Source organism: Gavialis gangeticus, unplaced genomic scaffold (genome assembly GCF_001723915.1).
Source record: "Gavialis gangeticus isolate Ggan-Ray unplaced genomic scaffold, GavGan_comp1, whole genome shotgun sequence".
Lineage (NCBI taxonomy): Eukaryota > Metazoa > Chordata > Crocodylia > Gavialidae > Gavialis > Gavialis gangeticus.
In genome coordinates, this window is record NW_017728998.1 from 18,454,038 (window position 1) to 18,467,654 (window position 13,617).

The following is a 13,617-nucleotide window of genomic DNA, read 5'->3' on the forward strand; positions in this document are numbered from 1 at the left end:
ACCACGTTAGCCTTCTTCCAGTCATCTGGCACCTCATAAAGCCATGCCAGGGGTCCCTCAATAACCCCTGCCAATTCGCTCAACACCCTGGGGTGGAGAGCATCTGGACCTGCTGATTTGAACATGTCCAGCCCCTCCAGAAGTTCCCTAACTCAGTCCTTCCTGGCCCCAGGTCTGGCAGGATCTCTCCTGAGTCCATCCTGAATCACACTGGGGAGTCCTGGTCCCTGCACAAAAAAATGGAGGCAAAGAAATTGTTAAAAAGGTCTGCCTTGTCCTTTTGTGCAACCACCAGATTGCCAAGCATATCCCGCAGGGGCCTCATGTTACCCAGTGCTTCTTCATACTCCCTATGTATTTAAAAAAGGACTTTTTGTTGTCCTTGATGCTGGCCCTAGTTCCGTATCTACCTTAGCTTTCCTAACAGCCCCCTACAAGCCCGAGCAATGGAGGTATACTCCTCTTTGGTGATAGCCCCTCCCTTCCACTGGGTGTACGCCTCTTTTTTGGCTTTCAGGTGTTCCTGAATGCCTTTGGTGAGCCAGGGGGGCTTTTGACCACTCTTGCCCCCTTTGATTCTCATTGGGACTGTCACCCTTTGGGCTCGGAGGATTGTCTCCTTAAGAAATGACCACTTATCCTGGACACCCAGTTCCCCAACTCTCCAGGACCCCAGTGCCTCTCCTACCAATCTCCTCAACTCGTTGAAGTTGGCTCCCTTGAAGTCAAGGGCTAGTGCCTTGCTGCAGGCCCTTGACACCCTGCGCTGGACAGTGAATTCCAGCCGGCGATGATCGCTGTCACCCAGGCGGTCAAGAACCTGGAGTCCCCTCACCAGGTGGCCAGAACCAGGTCTAGGAGGGCATTCCCCCGGTGGGACTGTGCACATCCTGGGTTAAGTGGAGGTGCTGTATCTCAGCAAGGAACTTTTGTGAGCGGTCTGACCTGGCTGACTGCTCATCCCAGCAGATGTCCGGGTAATATAGATTGCCCACGATGACTACGTCCCTTGCCTTAAGTGCCTCCACAAGCTGGCCCAAGAATTCCCGGTCCAGCTCTTCCCTTTGGTTGGCTGGTCTGGAGTAGACCCCCACCGTTAAGTCCCTTTTCCCCACGACCCCCCTGTATTCTGACCCAGAGCACTTCAGCCTGCCCCTCCTCTGACCCCATCCTGTTAGTTGAGGACATGTATTGCTCTTTGACGTAGAGCACCACACCCCTGCCTTTCCTTCCCGTTCTATCCGGCCTATATAGTCTGTAGCCCCTAATGTTTACCACCCAGTCGTGGGATGAATCCCACCAGGTTTCTGTGAGCCCTACTATGTCTGGGCTTGTACTAGCTATCCGGACGGCAAGTTCCTCCTGCTTATTTCCTATGCTACGAGCAGTAGTGTAGAGGCATTTAAGGCCTTGCATTGGTGCATGCACCCCTCCTCCCCCCGATTCTTAGGACTATCCGGACTGCCGTCACTTACCTGGGTACTCCTTGTGCTTGTCAGCTGTCTTGGTTGGGAGGTGTCCTCCCGTGGCCCCATCCCCTAGCAAAGCTAGCTTAAAGCACGCTGTACGAGATCAGCCAACCTGGAAGAAAAGACACACTTGCCTTTAGGGGAGAGATGTAGCTCATCCCTCCCAAGCATGTCCCCCACGCGAAAGCGTGGGTCGCACCAGCTCCATAGCCGCCAGTTAACATCACCGATACATGCCTCATGTCGCCATCCGCATCTACTTACTCTCCGAGATGAGATGCTCTGCCTAATCTGCTATCACAGTCTGATGGAGGGAGAGCCAACACCCATGGCAAATGGCAAAATGATTATAACCAGGTTATAAGTATTTGAAATAACAGATTCCTCATGAGCTGAACACATTGCTAAATGTTTAATAGGCATCAATGTACTGAAGTACAACTTTCCAGAACATACCTGAACCCTGACATAGATACGGGAACACATACTGTGGCTTACAAAAAGCATGCGCCTAAATCCACTGCTTCCTAAAGTTGTGTCTACTCAGTTGGAGTACTTAAATTTATAAATAAATTACCTATCTTTTTAAAGTGTAGATATAAGAACCCAACATTTCCAAACAAACACTGAAAAAAACCCATGAGTCGGCCTCAAAAATCATGAGATTAAAAACCAATTTCCTTTTACTTTTTTCTATTTACTTACTTCTGAATCTTCACAGTTTGTAGAGTAAAATTTTCTCTTCCATGAAGGGTAGAATAAGAGATGAGATTCTTGCCTATGCACATACCTCTAGGAGGCATAGATTTAAGAGGGATAGAGGGGAAACACAAATACTGTGAGAATAGCATTGGTGAGGTGGGGAATTACAAGTTGGCATCACTAAGAGACTAACTTGAAGTTCCCAATACTGAATAGTCAAACATTACATGCAAATCTGTCCCCAGAATAATGTATGAAGACTGCATTTATTTCAGCTGTGCTTTTAAACATCTGCAGTAATCCGATACTGTACTTTAACATAATACCTTTATTTGAATTGCTGAACCATTTTATTAAAAATATTGCATAAATCAGAATGAGAGAGAGAGAGCTCTTTTCTAATGCTAATGTTTCAAATCTCAAACAATGTGTGTCTTAGCAAAACTGATACATTTCTTATTTCAAAAACTGGCTCAGGCCTGAAAATTGCTTATTTTCATGTATAAATAAAATACTTGTTGATAATTTTTTATAACATTGAGGTTGGTTAGACTCAGGCACCCATGTTTTCAAAGGGGTGTTAAACAGCATTGCACTTGTCTGTGTTTAACTTCTTGCACACTCTCTGGGCCCAGGAACACTGCAGTGATCAAGCAGCAGTTACAGATACAGGACAGACCAGCCAGAGATACCCTTAGATTTCCATTTAAAAAGCAGTCAGCAACTGTGAGAAAGGCTGAATGGACAGACAGGGAGGTCACTGAAGACCCATGCAATCTCTGACCCCCATCTGCCAGCATGCCCCGCACACTTTCTTAGGTAAGTTGCATTACAGCAAATGCCTAAACTGGCAGACAGCTTGCAGGAGAGCGGCCTAGGTCTCTTTCACAGAAACTCTATTTGGGAAAAAAAGTGTGTATACTCTCGTGAGCAGACGACTTTAATTGTGCTACAGCCAGTACCACTGGTCGGGGGACTGTCGATTGAACAGGGGATTTACTGACTGATTGGATGCCTGTCTTTCACAAAGACATGCTCCCAAACCCATCGGTGGCTGTGTTAGCCTCTTTAAGGGCTCAGCTCCCGCGTCCTGGATTACAAGCCTTCTCTTTTGATCAGAACAGACACAGAGCTCAAGCTCCCAACCCTGGTAGCTGGTGATATTACTCACTCAACACAATCTCTCCGTGTCTTATAAGCTAGTCATTTTTCTTCTTTGCATGCATATCATGTCCCTGACGCTGCACTACAGAACCAGGGCTTGGGTTAAAAATAAATGTTTGTGGAGAAGCTAAAACCAAGAAAACTAAATCTCAAGTGTTGGGAACATCCACCACACCCTAAGCAGAGGCAAAAAGGGAATATCTAATTAGAATAGGTTTAAGACATTGAAGATTATGTAAGAGGGAAACAGGAGAGACGGGCACTGAGGAGGAGGTCTGACAGACACACGTGCTTCTAGTGCCCAATACTTTATAAATAAAAAACCTGTAGTTTCTAAAACCCACTTCCTTTGTCGTGATCTTCCTCTCTGCACCTTAACATTGACAGTAACTGGCAACAACTCTGGTCTGTAACCCGTGTCATTCTCAGTCAATACCAAATGGAGTAAAAGTCATCCTGCTCTTTAATAAAAGAATGGAAGTTTCATTATGGAGCAGGGCAGCTAGCTAAATGCCAGGGGCCTGAAACCAAGATTGTGATAGCACATACCCAGGGTCAGAGTCCTAGGAAGTGCCTGCTATGAAAGCTATGACAACTTTTTAAATCGTAGGATTCCCTGCAGAGAGGAAAGAGAAATATATAAAAACTACAGAACAAAAGGGTCTGGGGAGAGCAGTGCATCCAGCTTTTAAGCTTTGGGCACAATAGGCCACCCACAGCTGAAGGAGTTGTGCTTTTCACGTTTCAGTTTGTTGCAGCAGGTAGTGTGCAAACAGACTAAGGGCTGCTGCCTGCCAGAAGTGTTTACAGTCCAAAAGATTGCACCAGAGCCCCTCTCCCAATGTAACAGAAATATTTGGTGTGTACGAGCTAGTCGAAGACTGCAGAGCACGCTCCTAGGTGCCGTTCATAGGAGGAATAACCGAAGATGGACACGGTAGCTGAACTAAACCATAGAGGCCCACTTCTTGCATTACCTCCCCAGGGACTCTATTAGTTTTTGTTGCTGAACTGGCTTCTCCACAAGCAGCTCTGTTCGTAGGAACTGGCAGTTTGTCAGCTCTGTCAAATGCTGTCATTTGGCAAGATGCTGTCATTTGCCAAAATAACACTCACCTCGTTCTGCTTCACAAGTATGAGGTATGCATAAATCTCCATACCCCAGGGAAGAGCGCTGCCCTCAAATTCCAGATAAAGAACAAGCTGACAACAAGGGTCTTACAGCATGCCTACTTAATTCAGGGCATGCTGTAAGACCCTTTCCGCCTCCTTGAAGACACTGGGAAGCAAGCAGGTTGAGTAGAGGTAGCTGCCTTTTCTGGATAGACAATTATTTACATTGGTAAAATGGGATTACTTTTCTTTAAGATCTTTGTATGTCAGGGCAGCAAGAGCCTGCAACAGGGCATCTATTTGAGCAAAACTGAAATATTCCTGGGATCAGCTCAGCCTGTCGCTTATGAAATAAGATCATCTTTCATTCACCCCAAAGAAAGAAGACAAAAGGCTGGACTAAGACAGACAATGCTTTTAATGACAGCGTTTAACAACAGTATACATTTCTCCAACAGACCAACCTCACAGGCAGAGATAAAGCAAGCCTGTCTGTCCACATCCCAATCTTCACACATGCATATCACCTATGCACATCTAATGATTTGATAACACTTAATAGGACACTGTAGATGTACATCTAGATAACATCTGCCTAAATAATATTTAAAGCGATGAGTATAAAATATATATCAATCCACCAGGAGACACGGTGAATTCCACTAAAAATTTAAATCTCTCTCACAAAGCACAAATGACTCATGTACAAGTGTATTAGCATACGATCTAACCACTGCTTCCTGAAGCAGGGGCAGCACTGTACTCTAACTCAGATACTCCAAATTCAACTTTATTCACAAGCCATTCCACAGATTTCAGTTCAGCACATGTGTGCAAACAGCTAGGCCCTAGGTGCCACATCAAGTTTAATATGCTGAACAAGGAAGTCCCTTCAGGTGCATCTACACATGCACTTTACTGCTAAGTACACCAATTAGCTCCACAGTAAAGCATCACCATCTACACACGCACTAGCACAAGGGCAAGATTTTTTAAATTCACTAACTCTGTGAAAGATAGTACTGTCAGGGGCAGTACTACCTTACAGCAGAGTACTTAACTGCACTGAAACACACGTGTAGACGGTGACTAGGGCCAGCTGGGGCACAAGGGTGCTACAGCATAGGGGCTGCCTGCCAACTAGCCCCACACTTTAGCACCCTCCACCACCCAATGGTGCCACTGGGAATCTGAGGCTGAGCCTGCATGCCTCTTGCCAACCCAGGGTTGCTCTGCTCTGGTTCAAAGTGTTGCTGGCCCAGGCCATATCTAGATGCTGTGACTGGGAACAGCGAAGTCTGGCTGAAATGCACATGTAGACAGTGACTGGGGCAGGCTGGGGCACAAGGGTGCTACAGTGCAGGGGCTGCCTGCCACCTAGCCCCACACAAACTGTGCTGGAGTTTCTTTGCATTAACTGCATGTGTAGACGCACCCAGTAAGTTTGGGAGAACTTCCACATAACCAAGCAAACAAGCAAATAACTGAAAAGCTCAAGGCTTGAGTAAGAAAGGTTTTTCCAAAGATTTTGTATATTTTGATTAAAACTGAAAATGAAATAAGGGTCAGAGTTAAAAAACAAGCAATACCTATTTACATACTGCTTTGCATCATATTCCGTGTGCTAACCCTTCTAGCAATGACATTCAGTTTCAGACGTACATAAAAGGAACGTTTTTGTGGCTTTTGTCTCCCCCCCACCCCACATACACACCTTTAGCAATAGAGTTTTCATGAAAAATACCAGGCTTAAAAACAATTGGGGACAGATCCTTCCTTACACAGATGCAAGATGTTTTTTGTTTTAGTCCCAAAGAATTTGCACGTAGTCTTGTTGGTTTAGTTTTGAAAAAGTTTAACCCTCAAAATGAAATTTAACCCTGGTCAGTCATATAAACTTTGGCTCCGTTCCTAATAATTAAACACTCAAGAGATTTCTGCAGATAAAGAACGTGAAAAATAGTATCCAACGCACAAGTAAAATAATCTCTTTCTTTACAGTCCTTATAAATGTAAGCTTCAGAAATCGATGGAACAAACATAAATTATAGACAAGCATTTTAGGTAATTGTATATAACCATCAGTGCTGTCCAAAATGTTTTGTTACAATGGGAGAGGAGCAAAAGAAGGGTGGAGGAGAGAACTGAATGATAAATGCTCTCAAAAGCAAGCATGGAAAAAAAAAACAACTCAAAGTTAACTGGCCCAAGCACACCGAGGTTCAGTGGGGAGATGGGGGTGTCTGGCTCATCAGACAATTGTGCAGGAAACAAAAGAAAAAAAGACAGTTTACAATTCATTTCTGAAATGTACACACTAATTGGAGTTTCCTGTAACGAAGAAACACGCAGTTTATTGACCATTTCCAACATGCTGAGTTACTTCTAAGGAACAAGTTGTTTGGCCTTCTAAAAGGACACCTACCTTCACAGGCATTCAAGTACGAGTATTTGCTCCCTCGTCACTTAATACCTTTGATTAAGATACTAGGTAATCAGAAATGCTTGATTCTATTGTTCAGCTGGAGTTTGAAAGCTTTAGAGTAGGACCAGCGAACTTCTACACTGCATTCACAAGCTTAATTCAGTCTTGCCCTACAAAATGTTATTGGTATAAGCACCGTTACAAAAATTGTATCTAACAGCTTATTTTCTATTGGTACAAAAAAATAGATACAAAGCAGTATCGGCGCTATATTTTTGTAGGTAAAAAAAGAGGGAACAGTCCAATTCAGGCATAAAGTAAGCTGAATGTTGGGTGAGAGCTTTAAATAAGTTAGCTTTAGGAAAAAACTCTAGAGAGTTAGGACATGCCCATGTAGATGCATGCTTTTTTCTATGTTAGCTTAAACAGACGTGAGACTTAAAAAAATACATCGTGAATCTGGCTTACAACACATGAAGCAATCAAAGCTTTTACAGAACAATAAAAGTGCAGCACTTCAAGAATCAGTGAAGCCTGAGTTGCGCATAATAAATTAAAAGCAAGCAAACTTTAAAACTGCTCACTTAAAAGTGCAAAGCCAACGGTGTTCCAGGGAGCAACTCATAAAACATGTTAAAAACAGCACGGAACAGTTCTGACAAGAAAAAAAACAATCAAAGGGAGAATTAAATCTCCTCTATATGCTCTTTGCTCTTTTCTCAGGACCTGGAGCTACAAGGGACCATCATTAACATGAACGCCCAGAAAATAATCCTGTTATATTCTAAACAAACTTCTAATATAGCAACCTAAAAAGTGCAAAATAGGGTTTCACAAACTAAATTATTGATGTAACGATTATTATGTTATTACAAGTACATAAAAAAGACTCTCTGCAACAACAGGAAAAAATGTTAAGACCTAGATTTTCAAGAGTGCTTGGATCAGCAGTTTTTGGGGCCACTTTCAATGAGAACAGCAGGATGCTGAGTGCTGTTGAAAGTCTGGCCCATACTTCCTTAGATCCCAGTCTGGCAAACACTCAGCAGAACTTTATATACCCAAGTAGTTAAATTAAACTATTCAAATGTATAGATGTCTGCAGGATCGAGATGTTGTGATGTTATTTAAATGCGAAGTAATCCACTAAAAATCAGAAGTGGTTGCACTGCCATGCTGATTCAGACCCATAACTTAGTACAGTAAACAGGCTTTTTCCCTTTTTATGTGACCATGACCTATTTATTCACCAACTACTTCTGGTCACAGAGCAACACATCCATCTTCTATATGGGCTATTTTTCAGAGTGAATAAAAGACCATTATTATGAGAAAATGTAATGCTGAAAGGTATTTACAGTAAGCAGCACTGAAAGTAAGGAAGTAAAGTACAGCAACATTTTATCAGACAGTCTGAGAACAGTAAAGTTGCACTGGACCTCAGAAGTATAAAGGACCAAAAGGAAAAAAACATGGCCCACTTGTCTTTGTAGCTGTCACCTGTGCTTTGTAAAACAAAATTCCAAGTGAGAAACCATAGCATTCAAAAGTGTTGGAAAATGTTGCTCAGACTTCCCCTAAAATCAGGGCAGACAAGTTTTCAGCAGTCTGTCTACAAAGCCGGCTATCTACAAACACTGTCGCAGACTGTAAGGGGTTAATATTCGGTCCCGATTTTCTTCATACTTTTCTGTCATTTTCTGCATGTCGTGGTCTGCCTCAATCACCTGGAAAACAGGAAGTGAACATTAGAATGAGACGCTCTGCGAAAACATGCTCCATCATTTCACAAGATGATGCAGCTCTAGCATTTAAGAATCAAACAATGGCACGGAGCCCCGACTGAACCACTCCTAGGTACTTGGCCAGTTTGTTGTCAGTGCAGGGACGGGATTTAAAAAAATCAAACAGTGTTTGCTACTGTGAGTAGTCCCTTCCCATTCCACCAGCTCCCTTTGCAAGTTCAAACTCTTATGCTGGACACGTGTCAATGCCTTTCAAATTCTGGAAAAATACATGTGTAACTTTCACAACTAAATCACAAAATGTTACAATTCAAAGACTGAGGCTTTCCCCTTTTTCCCCCCCCCCCCTTTGCTGAACTGACTATAACTGATAAACTATACTCACAAGAACCGGACAGGAAACGTTAAAGAGTGTCTGCTTAATGAGCCACTCCTCATAGAGCTCATGGATAGCTTGTAGATATTCCTATAAAAAAGGCATTCAAACAACATGAATTCATACATACATTCTAAATAACTACAGAAATCATATATTTAAACAAACTGAAATCAACTAAGAGGTCAATGATTTACATAAATTTTGCACATACCCAACAGATACCAGCAAACATTCAACATAAAAGTTTAGCTTTCATGGGCAATTTGGCCAATAGAGTCATGCAGGTTTTTATTATGTACTTCACTGCCATGACAGATCATACAACATGTCAGAAATCTTTACCCAATATTTTGATTAAATTATTTCTTCCTAGAGAGCAGCTTTGCTGCAATTCAAAGCAAATATCATATCATTTAGGGTTTGGGTATTTTTTTCTTTTCTTTTCTCCTTTTAATTCTAGCTCCAGCAAGCAGTATCATTTCAATGAGTGCTGTTGCCACGTCATGGTGAACCCACACTGAATCGACAGGAGGTGGAATCTCATCATTTCTCCTTATTTACAATGTCCAGCCTTTTCTCATTCCCACTGATAAAGAAATGAAGAATCACAAGTTTTTGAGCTTAACTAGGTATTATAGTATACCATTATATTGATTTAGCCAATGAGGGCCTCATCCAGACAAGATCAAGGCTGCTAGTTTCTCTTCCAGGGAAGGCATGCAACTTAACACTAAAAGAAAGATGACCACCATGGAAGGATGAACAAGGACAAAAAGGAAAACTGAAACTACTTCAGAGCTGCTTTTTCTGAGGATACTTTTTGCCCCCCTAACAGTCCCAGTTAATTTTCTTCTACTTCCACCCACCTTCTTTAAAAGCATTTTTGCTTGTCAGCCACTATTAGCTGTTCATGGAGATGACTTAACCTTTCACATTCACAATGGTTTTCTCTCAGTAACAAGGAGAGACACTGCAAAGTAACACGCTGTGTCTCTTCAAAGCTACTGCAGTAAAACAGCAGAACGGGCTCATTCTCCAAGGGAAAATTTCACATAGTACTGGAATTTAGCCCTTTGCTTGCATTCACCACACACATTCCACCTACCCACCTGCCACGACTGTAAAAACACTGTTATATGCAGCCCATTCCTGATGCTATCCTATTTACTTCTTGCTTAGTGTTTCATTAATAAAAGACCTTTTGGGTATGGGACCTTCACATAAAACTGTTCCATAGTACTATCCAACTAGAACTGCAAATATTCAGGACTTGAACAAAATAGCACCCATAATCATTTTGATTTTTTAAATAAAAAAGAAGTGAATGCACACTGCTAGACTATAATCCTACAAAGATGCCTGCCTCTTCTTCCTAATACTATTTCTTTTTTCTTATTCTATATTAAGGAATTCTTATAAAGCCTTCAACTACCTGAAGGGAGATTCAAAAGAAGATGGAACTAGACTGTTCTCAGTGGTGGCAGATGACAGAACAAAGAGCAACGGTCTCAAATTGCAGCAAGGGAAGTTTAGGCTGGATATTAGGAAAAATTCTCTCACCAGGAGAGTAGTAACACACTGGAACAGGTTACTCAGAGAGGTGGTGGACTCTGCACCCTTAGAGGTTTTCAAGACCCAGCTAGGCAAAAGCTTTGGATGGGATGATCTAGTTGGGAACGGTCCTACCTTGAGCAGGGGTTTGGACGAGATAATAGGGCTGCGCGAAACGGCTGCATTTCAATTCTGTTTCAGATTCAAACATTTTGGAGGACAGCGATTCCTTTCAGTGTTTTGGCTGAATCTGTTTCGGAGATTCATCTCTGCCAAATCTCCTTCAAATCTTGTTCCCAATGGGCTGCAAGCTTCACACAGCCCTACTGCCCAGCTGGACAGGGCTGCAGGGCCCCAGCGGGGAGCAAGACCATGGGTGGCTCATCCGGGGGAGGGCCACTGCCCTCAGTGCAGGCGAGGAGACCCCAGTGCAGATCTCTGATCCGTCGCACTGGGTCGCAGGGCTTGGAAGCAGCGCAGAGCGGTGAGCAAGCCTGCCGCTCCCTGCCACACGACTTGGCTCCGCAGGGAGCAGAGATCTGCACTGGGGGGTCTCCTCACCACCGCTGCCCATCCCATGCTGCCTCGGATCTCTGCTCCTTGCTGAGCCCGGTCACACGGCAGGGACCAGCACCGCCCTGCTGCACAACCTGGCCTAATAATACACTAAATGGAACGAGCTGAATGACACTGCAGCAAGGCCAAGACTTTACAACTGAACACACAACATGATAGCCAAAATGAGCCAAACACAAAGCAGTCTAGTTTGTTTCCTAAGAAGACCAGATCCTTACCACAGGAATGATCTTTTCCTCTTTTCTGCATCTCCTCTTTAACCTCTCGTAACAAGTTTCAGGAGAAGTCTGTAGATAAACTGCCATAAAACATTGGAATAGATATGTACAAAGATCATTTTTTAGAAAAAAAAATAGAGAAGGAATCTGCTTCAAAACCAATGCAAGAATTATCTATATAGGAAACCTCTGACTTGGGTACCAGCTAGACTTCCACATTATTGTTTTAATGAATGGCCAGCAATGGAACCAATGGATTTGCTTTCAAAGGAAAGCAACCATTTCCAAGTCCCGGTGAAGGTTAGATGAAGCATAGCAATGAAGCAGCAAGCACTCCAAAGGCGTTTCCACCCTCCAACACATACGTGAAGAAAGTGTTTCTGGTATTATAGGAATTATGTAGAACTCATAGAGATTGTGGCAAAGTGAGTATCCCCATTAGCTGTAGCTAGCCCCCAACATGCCTCTGGGCATGCCACCTGCCTGTTTCACCCACCATGCCTTGTTGGAATAATAATATGCTGTTAAATAAAGCAGAAGGCTGCCCATTACTGCACCCCCATATTTGGGGGTGTCTGTGGCTCCGCACCTGCCCTACACCACGGCCCAAGCCTCGCAGATGGCATCCAGATGTTCCAGTGTCCCTGACCTACAGCTGCAGCATGCTTAGGCCACGCTGTCAGGCCTCAGTCACATGCACATTCATACCGCCTGCCTCTCACCCAGGCCTCACTCACTCCACCCTCTCTTACAGGGTCTCTTTCTTGCATAAACGACTTATGCCACTTTGCTCCCTCTTGGAGCGGGCACCCTTTGGCCATAGGCTTAGCTAGTCCATTCCTTGGGTGGCAGATGTACCGTCTGTTGGGCCTCTCCCACGACCCTGACTGGGATAGTGGCCAGCCAATTACCCAACCAGGTTTAAGCATACTCGGGCCCCTTCCAGGGTAACACTCAGGGTCTGTATGTGTACTGGGCTCTCAGCCCTCTAGTTCTTCTCCCACTCACTTGGGGCTCCACACTGCCCCATTTACTCGGGGTCTCGGGGCTTCCCTCCTCGGGTGGGCTCAGGTGGCCATAGCCGTGCCTGGCCCCCTCTACCCTCTGTTGTCACCTGACCCACCCAAAGGTGGGAGCTGGGGTTAAGGTGCCCTGACCCACCTTTCACTGGGGTGGTAACTGGCCTGACATTTCCTGGGGGCTCCTGCGCCACTGAGAGCCCCACCAAGCCACCCACTCCCAGCAGGGTGCAGTTTTAGGTCATGCCCAGGAGCCTCCTGCCCATCCCCTACAGCTCCTCCCTTTCCTCCAGTTGATACCAGCAGCCCTCTTCTAGCAGCAAAATGCCCTGTTTATATGGGCAGCCCTGAATCTAAAATGGCTGCCCTAATCTGGCACCTGCCGGCTGCTGGGTTCAGGCCCTTAAAGTGGCAGGCACAAACAGTGTCCTGCCACAGAGATAGATAGATCAATCTATAATTTCATTTTTTTTACCCTAATACAAACAAAAAAACCCACACAAAAGGGGGACAACTGTTACAAACAACATATCTTACCTATCAAGTCAACTGAAACATCAATATTCTTCTTGATCCATTCAAACCATTCAGTTAGTACTAGGTAATCCACTTCTGGCATTTTCCCACTGCAAACAAGAAAAGTGATCCATTATATTATATATAAACATCCTTTATCACACAGCCATTCACTGTACCAAATATAGGGTCCCATTCTAAGCTTCCAGACACGACTTGCACTGGTGTTTAACCTGTGAACTCACTAAAGTTACTCCTGATTTACTCCAGCATAAATGAAATGAGATGCTGACCCATAACTTCCCTAGACACACAAGGACTCATAACAATGTTCTCAGACTAAACACAAGAAAAGCTAGAATTATTTTCTGGCCCTAAATGGATTCTAACCAATATAATCCTCGCTGCTTAATAGTTAACAGTTTCATTATTGTTGTTGTTTAATAAAAACAAAATTACTTGGTGAACCAAGTAGGCAAATGTTCCAACACTCACAATTAAACAGTGACAATAACAAATTAGCATCAAATGATATTTCTAAAATTCCTCCCAGCAGGATTGTTACGAATACATTTGAACTGTTGCAGTGTGCAGAGCCATAATGCTTTGATTTACTAAGCAAAATTGACAATTCATTATAACACTCCAGTCACCAAACAAAGAGCAACAAGACTCATATTAATGGCATCACATAAATTTGACTTTTCTTTCTATGTGAGAAGGATTTATTAGAGGAGAGA

At 43.7% G+C, this 13,617-nt stretch overlaps 1 protein-coding gene across 1 annotated transcript in view; it reads right to left on the reverse strand.

Moving 5' to 3' along the window:
- Window positions 1-5,953: 5,953 nt before the first annotated feature.
- TK2 (thymidine kinase 2, mitochondrial) overlaps window positions 5,954-13,617 on the reverse strand; it is a gene marked incomplete at its 5' end in the record, with an annotated part of 27,498 nt that continues 19,834 nt past the window's right edge. The window contains 4 exons of the mRNA XM_019505271.1: window positions 5,954-8,600; window positions 9,004-9,084; window positions 11,343-11,422; window positions 12,899-12,987. Coding sequence (XP_019360816.1) covers window positions 8,502-8,600; window positions 9,004-9,084; window positions 11,343-11,422; window positions 12,899-12,987 — 349 coding nt within the window. The remainder of the gene's footprint in view (window positions 8,601-9,003; window positions 9,085-11,342; window positions 11,423-12,898; window positions 12,988-13,617) is intronic.